The sequence below is a fragment of the Mus caroli genome, chromosome 2 (genome assembly GCF_900094665.2).
Source record: "Mus caroli chromosome 2, CAROLI_EIJ_v1.1, whole genome shotgun sequence".
Classification (NCBI taxonomy): domain Eukaryota; kingdom Metazoa; phylum Chordata; class Mammalia; order Rodentia; family Muridae; genus Mus; species Mus caroli.
Window position 1 is genome coordinate 148440277 of NC_034571.1, and position 22616 is coordinate 148462892.

The window sequence follows — 22616 nt, forward strand, 5'->3', positions numbered from 1 at the left end:
GATATGCAGTCCTTAAGGACTGATATGCAGTTGACCACAAAATAATCCCACTGTGATTCCGAGTTCCACTCTATCTCCTGCAACACCTACTCCCATCCCCTGGCTCTGGCTTGCATCTTTTGAGGGCATCTTCTCTTTTTCTCCCACAAGTCATAGAACTTTGGTTTTCAGCTGCTTCTCTTGGTTTCTGTTAAGCAGAAATCTCCAGCATGCTTTCAGGCAGGTCCATGGTCTAGGAAGACCCTGGCAGGGCTTGTAAGAGAGACCTAGATGCAGTGGGCATTATAGACCCAGAGCGTGGAGCCTGTGGCAGGAGTGCTGAGGTCCTGCCCTGCTGAGGGGAGGCTTGTGGGAACTCTTCCTGTGTGCATTGGGACCTGGGTCAGCTCCCAGCCCCAACAACAAGTCCACCGGCCTCACAAAAACTCTTCTTTCTCCCGCAGAAGCACGGCCGCGGCCAGGTGCTGTTTGACCTGGTCTGTGAACACCTTAACCTCCTGGAGAAGGACTACTTCGGTCTGACCTTCTGTGATGCTGACAGCCAGAAGGTGCCCAGCTGGGGAGGCAGGGTGTGGCGGGTGGGCAGGGAGGATTCTGTAGTCCTGACCATAGCCTCCAGCTTCCCCCAGACTTTCAGTAGGCATCTCCTGTTTCTAAGTTAGCAGCCCTAACCGCTCACAGGTCTCTGGCCCCTGCCCCTAAGTCTTTTCTAAGGAATTCCCTAATGTGTAGTGGGAGAGCTATGATGTAGATGCAAGGGCTCCCTGAGTAACAGAGCGGTCCCTATCCAGTGTCTTCTTCCCACCCGAGGGGTGCTGCCTGGCTTTCCTGCTAGTTACAGCCATGATACTTGGTCACTGTGGCCATCTCAGAGCAAGCCCAGTACCATGTCCAAACCCTGCTAGGAATCCAGGCCTCATTCCCTAGTGCCAGGTAACTGGATCCAGGCAAGGATGTCCCCATGAGAGTCTGTGGCTGGCTACTTCTGGATAGTCGACTCTCCTAGTTCCACCCTGCCCACTCCTGCATCTTCCTTCTAAAGGACAGATCTATTCTCTTCCAGAATTGGCTGGACCCCTCCAAGGAAATCAAGAAGCAGATCCGGAGTGAGTGTTTGCTTGTGGTTGGTGTGTGAGGATGGGTGGGCAGGGCCTGGCTCCAATGCTCCCACCGACTTTGGGATGTGCTCCTGGGTCTCCTCTGCCATTCATGGCTGGTCTAAGGGAAGGCAGTACAGGAATGATGTAGAATTACCTTAGAGGTTACAAGTCTAAGGCCCAGAGAATAGAAGCAACGGTGAGAGCCACACAGCAGATTAGTAAAGAAACCGTAAATGCGTCCAGGAAATCAGCCCTGCAGAGTCTTCCAGAGAAAGGGGACAAACAGATGACCTGGATACAGTTAGCCTCCTGTCCAGGGACTGTGGAGTAACTAACAGCCCTCAACTCAGGTCCAGAGAGTGGCAGCTACTTACACAAGGTCACAGAGCCAAGTGCTGGCTCAGCCCATCTTGAGCCCTGGGTTTGTCTTGTTCTCGTTTCAATGCCTCTGGAGGAGGGAGATGAGCAGGTTGGCAGCCTGTCTTTTCTGGCCCCAAGAGAAGGAGCGTGTTGGGAAGGGTGAGAAGGCTTTCAAATAGTGGAGGGAGGAGGTGGGTAGCCTTAACAAATGGACCTGCAGTAGGTGGAGACCTGGGGCCTCCATCCCAGGCCCCACACCTTGGATATGCTTGGCCTCTTCAGGGTTGGACTCCCTGGTCTCCTGGCTGAGAAGCTGTAGCTGAGTCTGTTGCTATGACAGCAGGTAGCTGGCCCTTGGAAGCCAGCTGACTCTACAGGAGGGGACTTGAGGAGATTTTCCTGTAGATTCCTGACAGTTGGAGACAAAGAGGCAGGCACATAGGCAAAGCATGTTTCTGTAGGTCAGCAGGCTTTTAGGTCTGAATTTTAGGTTGTCTTCTAGTAGTGCCAGCCCTGCTGGGAGGCCAGCCTTTCATGCTTTGAAAGAATTGGAACGGATGCAGGCAGCCAAGTGTGTAGAGTTAATAAAGACTAGTAGCCTGGAAAAGAGAGGCAGGCCGGCCCAGTGATAGTGCCCTAGGGTCACTGCCCAGAGCAAGCCTGGAGGTCCTGCCCACCTGTCTTGACATATGGGCATGGTCCTGTGACAGCTCAAGCCACGGTCTTCTCACCCTGTAGCCTCCATCCTTAGAAGTGCTTACTCTAGAGGACAGGGGAATTGCCTTAATAGGTAAAGTGCTTGCTGCTTAAGCTTGCTGCCCCAAGCTCAGATTCTCAGCCCTGGGGTAAAGCCAGTAGGGCCACACACATTTGTAACATGGTGGGTTCCAGGGCCTGCTGTCCAGCCAGTCTAGCCACAGTGACAAGCTGCGAGGTCAGTGAGGAAGTAGTATCAGAGAATTAGGTGGAAGTGGGTGAACCAGCACTCATGCAATGCAAGGGGCACTAACGGAGTCTGTGTCTAAGGAAAAGAGGGAGGACTTAAGGGTGAGAGGGAGGTGTGTAGGCTGTGACGGGGAGTGGGGATGCATGTGATCAAGATACATTGTGCATTTGTATGACCCTGTCAAGAGTAAGTAGTGCTGGAGAGACAGGTCAGTGGTTAAAAGCACTTGCTGCTCTTGCACAGGACCTGGGGAAGCTGCCCAGCACAAACCAGCTGTAACTCTAGTTCCAGGGGGGAAATCTGGCGCCCTCTTCTGGCATCTGCAGGCACTGCATGCACATGGCACACTTGATACACAGGCAAAACTCTTATGTGTCGAATAAAAACCAAATAAATCTTTAAAAATAATAATAGCGAGATAGAAAGGTAGACAAAGGAAGACACCCTACATCAACCTCTGGTCTCCATAATACATGAACAAGGTCAACACACACACACACACACACACACACCCCTCCTCTATTAGAGCTATGCCTCTGTGCCCATCTCTGAAATGGGCCACCTACTCAACCCAGTCCTGTCTTTTGGTTCCCCGGGGGAGCAGTTTTGCCTCCTTTCTGTAGCTGGTCACTTCCCCTCACCCTTGATGGTGGTGGCTTCATGAGCCCTGGTAGCCAGGGCTTCTGAGATAGCTATCCTTCCCTCAAGCCTCGCTGCCTGTCACCTAAGACACCTTGAGCCATGCCTCTAGGGTCTGCTTCTTCTCAGCAAGTGGACTAGCCCTTCTGGCTTCAGTTGGAGTGACAGGAAAGTGACACACACTTAGACATGACCAGGCATAGCTGCCGTTTGCATCTGGACACGGTGCTTGAATGTGAGTTCTAGCTCAGTGCCCATTTCTTGCATCTCAGAACTGTTCTGTGTCTCAGTCTCCTCACTGTAAAGTGCGGTGGTGATAGCAGAGCTTTGGGCTTGCTCTGAGGATGAAATGAAGTGTCATATATACGACAGATACAGCAGCACCTGCCCGGGTACACTCAGTGTGCACTGGCTCTGTACTCTTTGCTGTCATTGCTGTCCTTCCTGAGTCACAGCCTGTGTCCCTGGAGGCCTTTTCTAAGGAGTCTTTGTGACTGAGCTCTGGGGTCAGGTGACCAGAGTTTGGAAACCTGCTCTCTGTAACCAATTAGCTGACTGGTCTTTAAAATCTTTGTCTGTGGAAAGGAAGCAGAGGTGGGAAGGCAGCTTCCCGGCAGAGTACTTGCCTGGCAGGCTCAAGGACCTGGTTCGGTCCTGAGTGCTGAAAAGAAAACCTGCAGCAAAACAGAACAGCAACATCCAATCAGCAAAAAACGCACTCCTAGGGTGATGATGTTGCCTGGGTCTCCATGTTCTCATCTGCTAACCGTGCTTTGGTGAAGGGTTTTCTTTTTATCTTCTTTCCCATTATTAGCGTGCACACACACACACACACACACACACACACACACACACACACGAAGGGCGGAGGATGCTCCAGGAGTTTCTCCTTTCACTGTGGGCTCCGGAGACTGAACTCAGGACATCAAGCCTGTGTAACAGGCACTTTTCCCCAACTGAGCCACCTCACTGGCCTACTCCCAAGTCTGTTAGCCTAGGCCTCAGTCTCCCTGTCTATCAAATGGGAATGATGTTCCAGGAGCAGGAAATCCATGAGAGATTGCTCACAGGCTGGGGCATCTGGACGTTGATGAGGCCTCTCTGATGTCTCCCGCCTTTCCCTCTTAGGTAGCCCCTGGAGCTTTGCCTTTACAGTCAAGTTCTACCCTCCTGACCCAGCTCAGCTGACAGAAGACATCACAAGGTGAGGACTGTGAGGAGAGGGGTAGGGTGCTGGTCCTGTGGAACCGTGAGCCGGGCCAGGCTTGCTGGCCCCGGGAGACAAAGGCTGTCTGTGCTAGAGTAGCAAATGCAGAGGCCTTTCCCAGCCAGAGCATCTCAAGAAAGCAGAGAATATGAGGAAGACAGGACCACAGCCCGGTCTGTGGGAGCTGCCCTCACCTCAGAGATGGTGTTGGAGGGGTCCCCGGGATCCATGTGCCTTTAGAAGGACAGATGTATCTAAATGCCGTGTGACTGACAGAATGGTTCATCAGATAAAGGCTCTTGTCCACAAGCCTGACACCTTGAGTCCAGTCCGTGGAAGCCATAAGAAAAGCAACTCCAAAGCCATCAACTAAGATGGTTGCTGTCAGGCTCTGAGAACTTTCTAACCTGTGGGGACTGGGCCTGAAAGCTGAGTGAAGTTAAACATTGTAGATATTTATGTTTTAAAAGCCATCCATTTTAAATCTTGACAGCCAATATGAACTTTTTGTAAATCCAGTGGGAACCCTCCCTGGGCCAGGCGACCTGGAAGGTCTGATGTTCTGGGTTGAACACCAGTGTGTGTGTTGAGAAGGAGGGGTGACAGGCTTGGCGTGTGACAGTTAGATGTCCTCTTGTGCAGATCAGGCATGTGGAGGTGAGAGGGAACATGCGAGCCCCGTGGAGGCTGCCTCGGAGACTGCGGTGAGCTTGGGCCACAGAGGTTCAAGTGGCCTGAGAATTGGCAGTGGGGATCGAGCGTCCCTCTGGGTGGAGCATGCATGGGCTCACCCTACCTCTGGAAAGCAGGACAGGGAGAAGCCCCCTGTCTTTACGTCCTGTCAGAGACAGGGCCTCATCACATGATGTCTTGGTCTGGCACCATTCACACCTTGGGCCTTGCACTCCCAAAGTAAACGGAGGACTTGGAGCTTTTCGCAGGGGGAGGAGCTGCTAAGCTGCCCTGGCTCACTCCCACTGGGCCCTCTTCTTTCCTCTCTTTTTTCTTTTGTTGGGGTACTAGGGATTGGACCTAGGGCCTTGTGCATTTTAGACAAGCACTATATACAAGCTATATCTTCAGCCCTCTTTTTATTAAAAATATTTATTATTTTATTTTAATAAAATAATAAATTATATTAGTATTATTTTAATAAAATAATAAATTAATTATTTTAGTATTATCTTACTAATACTTAGGTGTCTGTGTGAGGTGTGTGTAGGTGCCTGTAAAGGCTAGAAGTAGGTGTCAGATCTCCTGGGTCTAACATTTCAGGCAATTGTGAATGACCCTGCATGGGTTATGGGAACAGAGCACAGGTCCTCTGGAGCAGCAGTGTATACTCCTAACCTCTGAGCACCTTCCCAGTGCCACTTCTTAAGACATTCTGAAACAGTCTCAGTAAGCTTCCTGGGCTGGCTTTGAACTTCTGATCCTCTTGCCTTAGCCTCCTTAGCCTGAAGTTCTAGGCCTGTACCACCAGGCCTGGATAACGGGTCCACTGTTAAAGGCTCATACCCACTGGCTAGACAGTATACCAGTTTCAAGATGCTGCCTCTGGCCTTGGGAGAGACAACAGATGTTTCTGAAATAGAGCAGGTCCCAGGCCTTGGCCTCATTAGCCCCTCTCTGAGCCCCAAGATCAGCTTGGAGCCAAGGTGACAGCAGCCATATCCTTAATGCATAGCTTTAGGCCAGCACAGCTACCAGAATGTGTCTTTTTTGTGCCAGACCCTAGGCTTGGGGCTTCCGGGGACACCAGGAGGAAGGTGAGCCCTGTCCAGCACAGATGGCTCCATCCAGAAGGCAGGGCTGTAGGAGCAGCTGACTTAGTCAAAAATAGTGAGGCCCCAAATAAACTGGTCAAAATGACAAATTGACTGAAACGAAGGATTGGCCAGAGCCTTGTCAATGGTCTTTGAATTTTTAGACTCTTGAACAAATGTCACAGGCCTATGCTGGACTCCCGTGGAGTGTGAGCCACTGCAGATCCCGGGCCTCTGCACACACTGACGCTGCCTGTGACCGTCACTGGCTTTGGTTCTGACTTTGAAACAATGTCACAGAACCCTGAGTATTATACTAAGTCAAAGTGACTTTGAAGGAAGAGACTTGGGCAGTTAGTGAAAACCTGACAAAACTCAGTAGGAAATGGCAAGGAGACATCCCCGGCTGAAGGAGCAGCAGCCCACGCCTTACCTCAGTGAACAGTAACTGTGGAAATAGTTACAAAATGGCTTAGACGGTAAAACCATCAACTGTGAATGTAGGCCACAAAAGTCTCAGCCTGGTGGCTGGAAATGTTTCCTTAGACCAACTTGGTTAGTAAACAATTCCCTTAGGGCTGGAGGCAGAAGAAAGTTTGAGGAAAGGGCCAGCAAGATGGTTCAGTGGTAAAGGTGCTTGCCACCAAGTCTGATGACCCGAGTTCGATCCCCAGGACCCCATGTGTTAGGAGAGAATCTTCTCCCAGAGTTGTCCTCTGGCCTCTGCACACTCTGTGACATGCACATGACTCCTTCCCTCCATATACCCCCCTCTCTCACTGAGTCAATGTAGAAAAAAGCGTTTTTAACAGGTCCTCCTGGGCTGTGGGGTGTGGTACAGAGGCTATGTACACTTGGAGAGTTGGGAGTGTTAACGTGGAGACCTCTCTTAAGGTATGACACCACATATGACCTAAAGCTCTGGAACCAGGTATAGCATTTGGTCCTATTTGCATATTAAATATTAATATTCATATTAAAATAGCCATCAGTTAAAGCCATGCCCATTGCTGTGTTCACTGACCAGAAATGTCTAGAACACCATGTGAATGACTGATGGCCTCGGAGAGGGGACTGGAAATGGCCCTCAACAGGAAACGCAGAGACACCACTAAAGTTTCCTCCCCTCCCCCCACCTGAAAAAAAATATTAACTTGCAAGGGTGGGGGATGTAGCTCTGTTGGTAGAGTGCTTGCCTAGCTTGCAGGGAGCCTTAGGTTCTGTCCCCAGCACCGCATAAGCCTGTGTGGGGGTACATGCCTGTCATCCTGTCACTTGGAAGACTGAGTCTGAGGCCAGGTTCAGTTAAGTAGCGATACCCTTTAAATAGAAAACACAGAACATAATTGATTTCATAATTAAAACTACATAACATCCTGGCATAGTGGTACATGGCTATAACCCCAGCACATACAAGGTGGAGGCAGGAGGATTCATATTGAAGAACAGCCTGGGCTGTATAATGAGTTCCAGGCCAACCTGAGACCCTCGAAACCAACTAATTGTGCTAGGGAGATGGTTCAGTGGGTAAAGTTCTTACACACAAGTGTGTGGAACCGAGCTTGAGTCCCCAGAACCAGTGTGAAAGGGCAGCTGTGGTAATGTGTGTCTGTAATCCTGTGCCCCTGTGGTAAGATGGGAGGTAGAGACAGCACATGCTATCTTGCTGTACACAGGAGTGAACAACAAAAAGAGCCTGCCTCACACAAGGGGATAGGCAAGGATCAGCAGCCAAGATTGCTCTCTGGGACTGGAGAGATGGCTCAGCAGTTAAGAATATAATATGTGTTGCTCTTACAGAGTCCAGGTTCAATTCCCAGCACCTACACGGTGGCTCACCTCCATTCATAACTCTAGTGTTAAGGATCTGACATCCTCTTCAGACCTCCTCAGACACTTTGTTCACGTACATACACACAGGCCAAACACTCACTCACATACAGTAAAATGCATAACTCTCAAAAGAGGTTCTGGCTTCCACATGCAGTACATGTGCACTTGCACACATATCTTACACACATACACTAAACAAACCAATCAACCAAACAAATAAACAAAACTACAAGTCATTTTTCTAAGTCCCATTGAGCTTGAAAATGTAGTATAAATCTCATAAATTCTCTTAAAATAGAAAAAAAAATTCCTCAAATTCAGAAATGACCAAAAATGCCGGAAGTCACGTGGCATGTCTCAAAACCTGTTCATAAGGCACTGCCATGAAATACCCGTGTCTGTGGGTGCCACTGTCCCGTGAGCTGACTTTGTTTGGTTCCAGTGGCTCAGCTGTCAGTGTCTGGGTCGCGTGGAGGGGTAGACCATGCCCACCTCTTTCCCTGTCCTTTCCCAGGTACTACCTGTGCCTGCAGCTGAGGGCAGATATTATCACAGGCCGCCTGCCTTGCTCCTTTGTCACGCACGCTCTGCTGGGCTCCTACGCCGTGCAGGCTGAACTGGGTGACTATGATGCCGAGGAACATGTGGGCAACTATGTCAGTGAGCTTCGCTTCGCCCCAAACCAGACCCGGGAGCTGGAGGAGAGGATCATGGAGTTGCATAAGACATACAGGTGAGCGAGCTGGCCCTTCCGGCTGCAGCCCTCGCAGGTTGAAGGGCTAGGCCACAGATGCTGGGGCTGACATATGCCACCTGGCACTGCTCCTAACCTGAGGTGCTCAGGAATAGGTCTCGTCCATGGGGTGGGAATAACTGGAACCATCTGTGTGACGGTAAGTAACCACTTGGATCTTCACTCTTTGAGTTTCTGTGTGGGTCACATTCCCTGTCCTGAGCCTGCGGGGATCGGTTTTTCTGTTACTCGGAGATAAAACAATGGTGGCTTGCCTCTGAGTAAGGGTCCTGGTGCAGAGGTCTGGATAGATATTCTAAAGTTTCAATGCAAATGCCAACCTGACTGTGCCACTTTGTAAGCAGGGGACGTTGACAGGACGTTTCACTTCCCTGTGCTTTGGTGTGTTCATCTGTTCATCTGGTGCTGGTCAGCATGGCCCAGGGAGCTATGAGGGAGGCTACACAGCAGATATTAAAGACACACCACATGTGGGCCGAGTGTTGCACTCCGTCAATTGGGGCATTTGTTTTGTTGATCACGCACTTTGTTGGGTTGTTGATTGCGCACTTCTTGAGTTGTTGATTGGATACTTTGTTCTGGAGTTAGAAGATAATTGGCCAGATGTGTGATTGTCGGCTCATGGCTGAACCTCTGTGAGCTCCGTTCTCACCTATAAATACACAGATTGAGATGGTGTGTATTGCTCAGCTCCGCCGTTGGCATCTGGAACAGCAGAATTCCTCATTCAGGTTCTTTAGCTCCCTCGGGCTGCAGACATTGAAAGCCCATAACACCCCTAAGCAATTGCAACAGTGGGATGGGAGTTCAGTCCACTGCCATTTCTCAGTGCCTGCTCTGCAGAGAATGCCACCTACCCTGGAATCAAACTGATCTATCCGTAGGGTCCTTTTAAGCTGGAAGTGCTTTGGGCTCTAAGCTCAAGGTTGTTCTGAGCACATTCTAAAGGGTACAGTGCCACCCCCACAGGAAAGACTCTCACCCCTATGCTTGGAGGGAGCTGGAGGGCTGTGTGCTGTGAGCTGCATCTGGAGAGGAAGACCATGACCAGATGTGATGTGTTCATCTGTGAGGATGAGCCTGCCAGGGGTGATGGATGCTGGGTCAAAGATGGCAAATAAATGCTCTCAGAGATTTGCATGCCAACGTGGCTGGGTTCATCCTGACTGCATGGAGTCAGTCGTGTTGAGCAGGACATGAATTGCCATGGTCACCTGGACATTGGATGAGGGTGCCCTGCCTGGCATCCGCCGTTCATGCCTGTCCTAGATAGCAAGGTGCCCTGGAGATTTGTAAGAGTCATAGTAATTCATAGACAGACAGATCGATATGAGCTTGCTCAGTGCCAGTCCCTGCAGCAATCATCGTAAGTCTCTGAACTTAAAGCACATCGATGTTTGGCATCCGTGGATCTTACATCGAAGCTCCAAGGTGGACAGGGCAGGGGAAATGGAGGCCAGGGAATGTAAGAGACAGATTTGTCTTTGAAACACGACTCTGGAGCCACACTGCCTAGAGTTAAATCCAGACACTGCTGTTACTTAATAGTGGCGTGTTCTTGGTTATGAGCACTCTCTTCAGAAGTGGGGTCCCAGTCATGAGAAGTGAGCGGCTTTATAAACTTTATACTTAATTTGGTAGAAACAGAGACAAAAATCCCGTCTCCCAGTTTAACCCTTGTCTGCTTCTTGAACAAAACAGATTGGATCTAAGTGTTGGGGAAGACTGGGCTGGTGGACTGAAGTCGAGCTGCTCTCAGTCCTGTCCTGAGAGCAGAGGGAGGGTCTTGGGCAGGGCTCGGCCAGTATCTTTCTGGAATGGCCGGTTCTGATGGTGATGCCTCCAGCTGGTTGGCTGCAGCCTGGGCCTTGGCCCTGGTCCACAATCATCGCTTTCTCTCCTCAGGGGCATGACCCCGGGCGAGGCAGAGATCCACTTCCTGGAGAACGCCAAGAAGCTCTCCATGTATGGAGTTGACCTGCATCACGCTAAGGTACCACCGAGCTCCAGCGAGCCCTCACCTTAGCTGGCTCCCGGGGAACTGTGAACCCTCCAGGGCTGGTGTCTCTACTGTTCTGCCTCCGACTTGGAACCTTTGGGGTTCTCGTTTCTCAAAGTTGATAACCTTCTATTCCTTCAGACCTTTGTCATCTCCCCCTTGGGCTCAATTTCCTCACAAGCCTGTCTGTGCCACCACTAGACTGTGTGCATGTGAGAGACAGACTGAGACCTTAGCTTAGTTTTGTCACGCTGGTGTGTGGCCTATGGCCTGGCATGAGTATGTTCCTAAATGTTTGTTGAGTGGATGAATGATTTGACAGACCAAGTGGCTGAAGAATGGATGGCCGATCAGGTGAGGTGACAGGGGGACAGCTAGGTGACCATGGGGGATACTAGTTGAGGGGTTCCACCTACCCCCAGAGCTCAGGGTGGTGGCGGGCTGCCCCTGCCTGCCTCCGGAACTCCCATTCCATGCTGTTTTCTTGTGCAGGACTCTGAGGGCATCGATATCATGCTAGGTGTCTGTGCCAATGGCCTGCTCATCTACCGGGACCGCCTGAGAATCAACCGCTTTGCCTGGCCCAAGATTCTCAAGATCTCCTACAAGAGAAGTAACTTCTACATCAAGATCCGGCCTGGGGAGGTGAGCCTGGCCCAAAGCTCTCTGTCCTCACTCACCCCCACACTCCAGGGGTGACTGAACTTAATAGAGTGGGCCCCAGCAGCTGGCCTGGGTTTTCCTACCCTGGAAACATGAACGAAGTTCTGGGGCTCATGGAAGATGAGTCTCTTTCCTCCCTGCGTCTCTGGAGACTTCAGACTCTGGATATGTGGCTCCATATTTTATTTGTGTGTGCGCATGTGCACATGTGCTATGGTCCACATGTGGAGGCCAGAGGCCAGAGGCCAGGTCATGTGGACATTTTGCCGTAGTCAGTCTTTTCATTACACCATTATTGGTCCTGGGGATCCGACTCGGATTGTCAGACTGAGTGGCAAGTGCCTTTTATGCTGAGCCATCTTGCCAGCTCTTATCATGTTCTTTCGGGCAACATGTGTGCATGTGAGCATGTATTGTCATACATATACTTCATGAGCAAAATAAAATAACAACCACATAGATTCAGGCTACACGGAAAAATCAGTACATGACTGTGTGCGTGTGCAGATTTGCAGTTCACTGTGCCTGCACACCAAGACACGCACAGGCATGTGACGACACACACAGTATGGACACAGAGGCATGCATCCACACCTCTTCCTCTTTAACTGCACAGCCCCTCAAATGCCCTTTTGAGTCTACTGTTGGACTAACCGTGACCCACCTGGCACCCCTCACCACTGTGCCAGCCACAGCAGCCACTATCTGTCACCAATCAGATCCTGCCAACCACTGCTATCTTCACCCCCTGCACCAACCTTCTGTCATTGTAACAAAATACCTAATGTACTCTGACTATAGAGAAGAAAGATTTGCTTGGGCTCACAGTTGGGGAGGTTTAGTCCGTGTCTGATTAGCCAGTGGCCTTGGGCTCATGGAGCAGCAGCACATTGTGGCAGAGGGGCAGAAAGGGCTAGAACAGCCATGCCAGGGTCATGACAAGAAGTACAGAGACACTGGCATGTGAGGGCATACCCCAGCCTCCTAAATCTTCTTCTTCTTCTTCTTTTTTGGTTTTTCAAGACAGGGTTTCTCTGTATAGCCCTGGCTGTCCTGGAACTCACTTTGTAGACCAGGCTGGCCTCGAACTCAGAAATCCGCCTGCCTCTGCCTCTCAAGTGCTGGGATTAAAGGCATGCGCCACCACCGCCTGGCTAGGCCCCACTTCTTAAAGGCTTCCTACACCTTCCAAGTGCACCACACTGGGCTAAGTGTCTAACACCTTCACCTTTGGGGACATTGAAGATCCCAACTTTAACCCGCCCTGGCCTTCCAGTCTCAGCACAATGTGTCTGGAGAGCGGCCTTTCTCTGCACACTCACCCCAAGCCTGCCCAGCAAATCCTTCCTTCCTCTCATGGCTCTTACCCATATCTGCAGTGATCTCATTGATTTTGTCCTGTGTGTGTGTGTGTGTGTGCATGAGATGAGTGTGTGTATATGTGGTGTGTACAGAAGTATATGTATGTGGTATGTGTGTGATTGTACATGAGTGTGTGTGGTGTGTATATGAGTGTGCATGTGTGTGGTTGTACATGAGTATTTGTATATGTGTATGTGTGTGGTGTATATATGAGTGTGTATAGGTGTGTACATCAGTGTGTGCTGTGTATGGTGTATATATGAGTGTGTAAGGAGTGTGTTATATATATATACACGAGTGTGTGTATGGTGTGTGGTTGTACATGAGTATATATGTGTATGGACGTACATGAGTGTGTGTATGGCTATACATGTGTATGTGTGGTGTGTACATGAGTATATATGTGGTTGTATATACGTGTATGTAATTGTACATGAGTGTGTATGTGTTGTGTGTGGTATGTACATGAGTGTGTGTGTTGTGAGTAGTGTATACATGAGTGTGTGTGGCATGTACATGGATGTGTGTGTGCACGTGTGTGCAGGTGGAGGTACAAGGCTGATGGAGGACGACTCAGTCATCCCTCCACCTTATTCAGTGAGGCAGGGTCTCTCTGCCAAAACCAGTGCTCACCAGTATGGCTGGTCTAGCTGGGCCACTGCTCTGGGACCCTTCCTCTTCCTCTTCTGGGGCTACAATGGCAGGTGATCTGTTGTACCCTCCTGCCTTTCATCTAAGTTCTGGGGACTTGAACTCAGGTCCTCAAGGTCACACGCAAGGCACACACTTCACCCTGTAGCCTTCCCCCCTCCCCTAGCCATGTTTAGTTATTTTGAGGGCTCCTACTCCCGAGAATCTTCTGTGTTGATCCCTCCCATGTCCAGAACAGGACCTGTCATAGAAAAGGGCTAAGTCCACCCTGTGTACATGTGTGAACAAGCCTCTGTCAGAGCTGCCTGAGGAGAGGGTGCGCAGGTGGGCCAGTGTGTGGCCCAGGTCCCACCTCTAACCCACCCTTCTTGGTTTCTCAGTATGAGCAGTTTGAGAGCACCATCGGCTTCAAGCTCCCTAACCACCGCTCAGCCAAGCGGTTGTGGAAGGTCTGCATCGAGCACCACACGTTCTTCCGGTGAGTGGACTGAGGGAGAGGGTAAAAGAGGCCATAACAGTCCAGGGGAGCAGGACGTGGGGTTAGCACAGAGGCAAGCCCCACCTTTCCCTAAGTCTCCCCTTTTGGGACTGTGAAATATTGTAGTTAGTGGGGCACTGGAATGAAGAGCCTACTATTGTCCGACCGTGGGCCTGGAAATACAAGTTTGGTTCCTACCCCTCATCTGCATTACTTTCTTGTAGGCTAGTGTCACCGGAGCCCCCACCCAAGGGCTTTCTGGTGATGGGCTCCAAGTTCCGGTACAGTGGGAGGACGCAGGCCCAGACCCGCCAAGCCAGTGCCCTTATCGACCGGCCCGCCCCCTTCTTTGAACGTTCTTCCAGCAAACGCTATACCATGTCCCGGAGCCTTGATGGAGGTATGGCTCAGGCTGCAGCTGGGGAGAGAGTGGTCCTCGGAGGAGAGGAGGGGCATGGACAGGGCGGGTTCTCCAGAGGAGAGGAGGGGCATGGACAGGGCAGGTTCTCAAGAAGGAGGAGGGGTGTGGACAGGGCGGGTTCTCCAGAGGAGACAGCTGGTGGTAGTAGTTGTGGAGGATGCTCCAAGGTCGTTTGCACCAGACAAGGTGATCCACAAACTCCTAGGCACCATTGCACCTGGGCAGTGCTGGGTCAGGTCTGTCCCACGGGGATGTGACACACACTCTCAGGACTTCTCTGGGTGATAACCTTGTAGAGTTCCAGGTTCTGCCATCTGATTTTCTGGGCCTCTAACCAGGAAGCTCTGCAGCACACAGTTTGGCATTCTACCAGGAGAGTGATGTACATGAAGGCGGGAGGACCTGGTCCGGGCCTGGCCCTTCCCTGCAGGCCCCATTCCTGAGACAGGGCTAAATGGAACTGAGATTTAAGGGAAGGTAGTAACAGAGGCTAGCCCAGAGCTGGGGGACCTATGAGGACCAGAAGCCTGGACTGTAGTCCTGATGAAGGCAGCACTTCTTGTGTTGACTTCCTGAAAGGACACCTACAGAGCCTTCTCCCCTTGGAGCCTCACGTGAGCCTGTCCAGTGGAGGTGGTAATTCCAAGGCTAACCCCAACACAGAGCAGTGCAAATCAAGCCAGGAGTCTCAGAGCAGAGGGAAATCGCCCCAGAAGTTCACCATGGCCAGGGAGATTGGTGTCTATCTCTGATGGAGGCAAACCCCGGGCTATGGTTGTTTCCATGAAGTTTTTTTTTTTTTTCCCAGCCTTTTTTTCTACTAAGACTCAGTCTGCAACATTTTGGGTTGTACACAGGGCTTGGTGCAGTCTTTAAGTCCGTTCTTCCTCTATTCAGAAAGGTATTTTAGAATTGTGGCAAGAGAGATGGACATTAAGGAATCCCTTTGAATTCCTGTTGGTTTAGAGAGAAGGGGAACCATTTGTAAGCTCTGCTGCTGGGTAAAAGCTCGGCTCTCAGCATTGCTAGATAATGATGGATGGAAGGCTCCCTCTGGGCAGGCGCTCTCCTCAGTACTTATATACGTTAGTTTGTTTGGTCCTCACCTCGCCTTTCTGGCATAGATGCTACTTACTGATGAGGAAACTGAGGCCCAGAGGGGTCGTATAACTTACCTACTGTCACACAGCCAGGAAGGGTTGGATTTGAGATGCAACCCCAAACTCTACTGCAATAGAAATTAGGAAGGAGCCCAAGGCTGGGAAGCAGCCTTGTGACTTTCCGGCCCGGCCGTGGACCAGGGTGTGCAGTGGGTTGCTGTGGATTGCAGTAGGGAGGAGTTGTCCTGTTGCTGGTGTGACTAGGCAGTGGCGGGTGGGGCTGGCTTTCTGACTGTGTGTGGGGAGCTGCCTCACACAGTCACTCTGCCACCTCTGCCCACTTTAGCAGAGTTCTCCCGCCCTGCCTCAGTCAGTGAGAATCACGATGCAGGGCCTGATGGTGACAAGCGGGAAGATGACGCCGAGTCAGGGGGACGCCGATCAGAGGCTGAAGAAGGAGAGGTCAGGACACCCACCAAGATCAAGGAGCTGAAGGTAGGAGTCTGCTGGGATGCTGTGTACTCTGAAGCCCCGGGATGATGGGAGGGCGGCTGGGGTCTAAATGCAGCTTTGGCCTTCCAAGTCCCAATTGTATTCAGGCACCCTTGCTGTGGGGCGCACCACGGACAGGACCTGGGCCTTGGACTGTCCTCCTGGGCATGCAGAGTGGGTGGGGGTGGAGGTGGGTGTGCTGACCCCTTTTTGCCCAGTTTCCCTGGGTCTCGGGTGCTAACCTCCTAGGAGTCTCAGACTATCTCTTACTAACTCCTGGTCTCCCTGTTAACTTCTGTCTGGCTCTGTGTCCCCTCCCCTGAGCATGACCAGGTCACCAGAGACCTCCGTGTGGACTATTAATGTGTCCTTACCGGCAGCCTCACCCTCACTGGCAACACCACCCTCACCGTGGACACCCACAGCCCAGCGTGTCTGTGTACATGTTCCTCTAGCCTTAGACTCAGGCACAGACATGATGATGGCGCATTCACATGCACAGGCTTGGCCACACACAAGCTAGGTGTGGCTTCCTTGGCATTGCTGAGCAGTCCTTTTCTGTCATGTAGTTCTGTCATGTGAATACAGGTCCCCTAGACTCACCCTCACTGTTGGAAACAGCAGGAAACCGCAGACACACATCTGCCCATGAATGTGTCTCACCCACGAGGCCTCTAAGTTCCCTGGCCCTTCCTTTGCCTTCCTGGGATAGCTGCCTGCTTCCTGCCCCACAAGTTCCTCTGCCCACCCGTTACCTATGGGCAGCCTAGCAGCTCTCCTGGCCTGTACTGCATGGTGGGACTGGGTGTGAGTGCACAGGACTACTCTGCTGGCTCAGGCTGGAGGTGGTGTCTCTAATCTGTTTGTCCTACTGACCCTGCTGGTTCCTTTCCCTCCCGCTACCCCATCAGCCGGAGCAGGAAACCACGCCAAGACACAAGCAGGAGGTACTGCATGGACCTACCCCTCCCCCCATAGCCATCAGATTCCCATTCCATCTCCCTGGCTCAGGACCCCTACCTTCAGCTTCATGTCTGCCCTCCTTCCACACCCTCTTCCGTTACCTTCCTTTCTGATCACTGCCCTCCCCGTTATGCTCTTGTCTTCAAGTCCCCGGGCAGGTTCTAGGCCCATCCGTGTGCAGTACCTGCCACCCAATGTCCCTTGTCGCTGGGCCTGGTAATCTATGCTTGCCTCCCACCCCACTTGCATCCTCCACCAGTTCTGTGCGTCCACTCCCACCCTTCCTTAGCATCACCTCCTCCCCACACCCCCATCTTCTCTGTGTTCTTTGTATCCCTTGACAACCAGATGTGAGGGTGGGGCCTGGGTGCAGAAGGAGGAGCACCTGCTCGCTCAGACTCCAGCCCTTCCACCCTCCTGAGTGGGCTGCTGGTGCCTCCCTGGAAACCTCCTCTCCTTCTCTCTTCTCACCTTCCTGTTCTCTGCTTCTATCAACTTCACCTTCCACTCCCACCTCTTGTTCCCTTTTGCAGCACCCAGATCTCTCTGGACCCTTCAGTACAAGAGAGGCAATTTATCCTTGCTGAGAGCAGGCCATAGTCAGAGCCTGTCATGGTATCCTGCGATCCGGGCTTCAGCCCAGCTCAACTACCAACTTTGAGTCTTAGAAAGACTTGGTGGGCCCTGATCTCCAGCTACACAATAGGGCAGACATATTACCTGTGACTCCAGCAGTACCTGCCTTATTCTTGTGCCAGGCCTTGACTCTCAGCCTTTAAGCTCTAGGAATCCCAGGACCCAACAGTTGTACTGTTGGGAGCACAACCCACCCCCAAGGCCAGCAGGCCCATTGGGATCATCTGCTATTCAGTGCCACTCACCATTGAGGCCCGTACTCAAGCCCTGGGCAAAGTCCACTGAGTTTGACCTCTCCGACGGACACTGTCTGCGGCCCAGGAGGGAGGGAGGGAGGGAGGGAGGCCTGAGGTCCAAGCAGGTGCCTGGGGGGGATGGCAGAAGCCTTGGTTGGATTGGCTTTCTTCCTGAGAAGGTTTGAGAGCAACTATAGAGATTCTTAGATGCCAGAGCTGAGTCCAGGGGAAGATTCCAGCCTTACCCAAGAGCAAGATTATCTCCCAGGTGGCTCCTCTCAAATAGCCTTACAGATAGCCCCTAGGCTCCCCGCCCACTTCTCTCTGTCCCAGATGATGTCCCAAGCAGATGGCCAGCATGGGCAGCTGTCTGTGGCTCATCCTCCCGGGGTTCAAGCACACTGCTCCATCTGTAACACTGTCATGAACTCGAACACACCGAGCACTCCAGCTCTACCTGACTTATTCGTGTGCTAGGCCTTGAAGCTCACCTCTCTTCTTCCTAGTCTCAAGTTTCTTGCCCCCACAAAAGCTTCACTTCCACCCTAGCTTCCTGGTCTCTCTGACGGTGTCTGACTTCTCCTACTCTTAGAGAGTCAGTACTCAGAAGGCATCCGGAAGGTTCTGGGATAGAGAAGGCAGCAGCTCATGGCAGACAATACTGCATGATCTTTCTCTGACCCTGAGTAAGGGAACGGGGCCCAGTTTTCTAAGTGATCCAGCTTAGGCACATTTTTATCCCATGCCTCCATGGAGCCTGAGCGGTTGAATGGGGGCTCAGCGGAGCCCAGACTGAGCACACTATTAAGTATAGTGATCCCAGTCTTGACCAGAGGTAGGAGCCACGATTCAAGAGGGTTCCGGGAAGCCAGCGAGCCGGTGCGGCTCAGTGAACAGAGCAGGGACACCTCACCTTGGAACACACAGCCTGCTGTGCCTGGATCATAAACAGGAAAGTCTGTGCCTGACTGTCTGTGCTCAGAACACAATGGGTGCTCACCGAGACTTGAGGGCTCAGTGGAGTTAAATGTTCTTGGGTAAGGGAGGCAGGGGAAGAGAGGGCATGACACCATCCAATCACCCCATACCCCTGGTCAGAACACCCCTTGGAGTTCATTGTCTTTTCTTCCTTGACTCCTGGGACTGTTATGAGGGGGACAGTGTAGGGAGGGGTAGTGGAGGGTGGTGGTCCCACTCTTCCGGTGTCTTCTGCCCACAGTAGGTCATCTTATACCTCTCCCTCTTCTCTCATGCCTAGTTCCTGGACAAGCCAGAGGACGTCTTGTTGAAGCACCAGGCCAGCATCAATGAACTCAAGAGGACCCTGAAGGAGCCCAACAGCAAACTGATCCACCGGGATCGAGACTGGGATCGGGAGCGCAGGCTGCCCTCGTCGCCTGCCTCCCCCTCCCCCAAGGGCACCCCGGAGAAAGCTAATGAGGTAGGTACCATGCTGTGGCCCTTGACTTGATGGGACTGTGAGTAAAGAGACACAGAGTTGGGTGGGGCAGGGGCTAAGTATATAAATGTAAATACATTTATCCTCCACACAAATAATGTGTCCCCGAGTTGCTTACAGACATGTGGGATGGGGAGGCAGGTTAGGCTGAGAAAGTCAAACCCACTAACCCCTGGGTCCCATGGACCATCTTAAAACATGAAAAACTCCAAAAAGCGCAGGGTAGCTTGTTTGTGTTCCCCTTCAGTCAAGCAAAGGAAACTGGGGAAAGGGTGCTTGCTAGAAACTTGGGTTCCGAGACCCCCTGTGGGACCCACTGAATCAGAGTTCCAGGGAAACAGCCTTTTAAACATGTGCCCCAGGCAAGTCTCTTGCATACTCAACTTTAAGAATCCTGGAAGCTCTACCCAGGAGCCAGACCCTTGGGGGCTTGCTTATATGAGAGTGCAGGGAGAACACGGGCCCTCTTGGGAGGATCCTCAAGTCTCAGCAAGGTGGTAAGTCCACTGCACAAACCCGACGCTCCTGAGACTGTCTCAGGACCCTGTGTGTCCTGCCTCCAGGGTAGAAATCAGGGGGCTATTTTCTTAATTGAGAAAGATGAAGACAGGCTTTGGGGAAATCTCATATCTATACCCCAAGCTATTGTATCGGCGCTTGTGGAATCCTGGCAGGATTTACCCATTTCAATGTATTCGTCTTCTCGCTCAAGCTGCCGCTCACCAATCACCAGGTTGATCGTGTTCTAGACTTAAGCTCCTGGTTCCTTTACCTGTCGGCTGAGGGCTCTGAGCTTGTTACTTAATCTCTCCAAGGCCCTGTTAGGTGAATAAGGATGTTTACAAAGGTCAGATGAAATAAAGCCCAGAGGGACTGCATGGTGATGTTGCCTGATATGGAAAACTTGGTCTTCCTTATGGAGTCCCAGGACTGTGCCTTGCAGAACTCCAAAGCAAAGCTGGAAGGGCCCTGGGAACCCTCTGTTTAAAGACTGCCTTTTACTGAGATCCAGAGAGACAAAGACCAACTCAGCATGAAAGATGCGTTTGCTGTGTTCCATGAGTCATTGTGTTTGCTTGTCTTTAATTCACAGCTGGCTTGAGGCAAGGCCAGATTGTGTGCAGAACGGGCGAAGAGCCAGCTGTGTACCTGCTTTCTCTCCAGTGCTTTGAAAATTGGTGATGCAGCCATGATTTAATTCATAGAGCGTTTGATTGAACTGGTACCCGCCATGGTCTGAGCTCACCAGATAACAGAGAGCTTTCTTGTGAGACATAAAACTAACCCAGCTGGGATTCCATAGCTGCCAATATCAATATCACACAGTCAGGGTTGCTTTGGGGGCCTTGAAGCCTGATACTCTAGAAAGGAGGCAAGTTTCTGCATCTACTAGCAGAGGTGACAAACTTAAACATTATGACACCGTGTTGTCAACTATGCATGTCTTGATTGACATTTGTAGTTACGCAGGATGCACATGGTCCCCAGGCTGTAGATTGGACCAGCCCCTTTTCTGAGGGCTTCTGAGGTCCCAGCACAACCAAGACTCAGACTGGTACACAGCACTCTCCTCTAGACCGCTCATTCCCTCGGGAAAGACTTGGACAGGGTGACTTCTAACATTCCTGAGATTGGCTAGGTCTTGGCCTGGATGCAACTGAAGTGTGATGGAGAAGCTACCCAAAGGGTGAGATGCCCGCAGAGAAAGAATAGGTAGAATGAATGTTGGTGAGCTAGGACCAGAGTTGAGGGGTGTGCCCCACCTGCTGGTTACAACTGGAACTGCTGACAGAGGGACCGGTTCCAGCCACCACCTCTTTAGCCCTGAAAACTGTAGTCGGTACTCATGAGGAGTACAGGAGCCCACCTTGGAGTTATGGACCATTTAGAGCTGGCCTTTAGGCCCCTTGGCATTTATGGGTTCTTGAGGATTTGCCAAATGGGGAGGAGTCATAGACAAGAACTTCCCTCTGTCTTCCGGTAGGTGATGCTACCTCTGTGAGTCTCGTTGCATAGGTGATCTTAAAGGGGACAGAGTGTCATCCCGTTGGGAGGTCATTGGCAAGGCTACTGAGACAATGAAGGTGGGAGCTCAGTGTCCCCTAAGAAGTGTTGACAGTTACGGGCCACTGCTGAAGGTGACTGGATCCCTGGTCCAATATGGCTCTCTAGAGGACCCTGCAAGGACATGCCACCAGAACTCCCAGAGACATCTCTAAGCTTGTTGGGTCCCACCCAAGCCAAGGGGGAAAGCAGCAGGAACTTGAACTGTTCCCATTGGTCAAACCCACATTGTTTGAAAGCCAATTAAGGGGGGGGGAGCGGCGTGGGTGTGTGTAGCACTGTGCACACCTGTGTGTGTGTAGGGGGGTAGTGGTGTGGGTGTGTGCATTACTGTGCACACCTCTGGGGGGTATCTTCCTTAGTCACTCTCTACTTTTTAAAAATCATCTTTATTTGTGTGTTTATCTGCAGTGTGTGTATGTATGTATGTTTGTGTGTGTATGTGTGTATGCAGTGCATGTGTCTGTGTGGGGTATGTATGGCGGTCAGAGAACAACTTTGCGGAGTCTCTCCTTGGTCCCTGGGGCCCTGGGGATTGAACTTTGGTTTTCAGACTTGGCAACAGCACTGTCACCCATTGAACCATCTCACCAGCTCCTCTACTTTATTTTTTGAGATAAGCCTCTCATGGAAGGCAGAGCTCACTGATTCAACTAAGCTGGCTGGCCAGTGAGCTCCGGGCATCTGCCTGGCTCCTTCTCCCCAGAGCTGGGACCACACCTGGCTTTTTTTCATAGGTGCTGGGGATCTGGACCCAAATCCTCCTGCCTGTCTGAGGATTTTACTAATTATGGCATCTCCTCAGCTGCTCAAAGACAACTTTAAAAAAATATGACTGTGACCCCCGCTATAAGTTCGAATCATAGCCTAAGCCATGACACCTCCGGCAGGCTTGAAGTCAGAGTCTAATGATGGTATTCTAAACTCCCTCAAGTGTTAGTGAGAATGGGGTTCTGGCCAGAAGGCACAGGATTGCCTTGCTGTTGTTATGTCTTTCCCTCAGAATGGCTCCTTCCTGACTGACCCTATGAACTAACATGATAATATGGGGTTTACAAAGCTGGACTATTTACAGACTATGTGTGTCTCTCCTGCTCTCTCTCTCTCTCGCTCTCTCTCTCTCTCTCTCTCTCTCTCTCTCTCTCTCTCTCCTTTGCCTCTGGCCTGGCCTCCCCTGCAGGCCCAGAGGATCCAGGCCACTTCTCAGCAGGACTTGGTACCTGGAACAGCAGCGGGCTTGGAAGTGTTCACTCAGAAAAGCCTCGCAGCGTCTCCTGAGGTTACTGTCTTCACTTTCCCACACCCTTGCCCCTGGGCCTCCAGCCCATCCCTGTCTACCCTCCAGGATCTTAAGAAAACCCTTTCCCCGGGGTTGTGGGGAACAGGCCAGACTGCCGTGGAGAGGATAGCAAAGGTGGTCCACATTGTCCCTGTCTTATAAGTGGCAAGTGTCCCCACCCCAGGGATCCACGAAGGGCCAGCCCCTC

At 51.5% G+C, this 22616-nt stretch overlaps 1 protein-coding gene across 15 annotated transcripts in view; it reads left to right on the plus strand.

Annotated features, from left to right (window-relative positions):
- The window catches only part of Epb41l1 (erythrocyte membrane protein band 4.1 like 1), a 122633-nt gene that overhangs the window by 74836 nt on the left and 25181 nt on the right, over positions 1–22616 (plus strand). For 3 of the 15 annotated variants that reach the window (XM_029472773.1, XM_029472777.1, XM_029472786.1), the window contains 12 exons: positions 444–548; positions 1064–1106; positions 4174–4249; positions 8366–8584; positions 10511–10598; positions 11097–11249; positions 13661–13758; positions 13983–14158; positions 15626–15774; positions 16683–16718; positions 18865–19047; positions 22310–22408. In XM_029472773.1, the coding sequence (XP_029328633.1) occupies positions 444–548; positions 1064–1106; positions 4174–4249; positions 8366–8584; positions 10511–10598; positions 11097–11249; positions 13661–13758; positions 13983–14158; positions 15626–15774; positions 16683–16718; positions 18865–19047; positions 22310–22408 (1425 nt within the window). The remainder of the gene's footprint in view (positions 1–443; positions 549–1063; positions 1107–4173; positions 4250–8365; positions 8585–10510; positions 10599–11096; positions 11250–13660; positions 13759–13982; positions 14159–15625; positions 15775–16682; positions 16719–18864; positions 19048–22309; positions 22409–22616) is intronic. The other 12 variants (XM_029472787.1, XM_029472816.1, XM_029472807.1 and 9 more) reach the window with 8 other exon arrangements.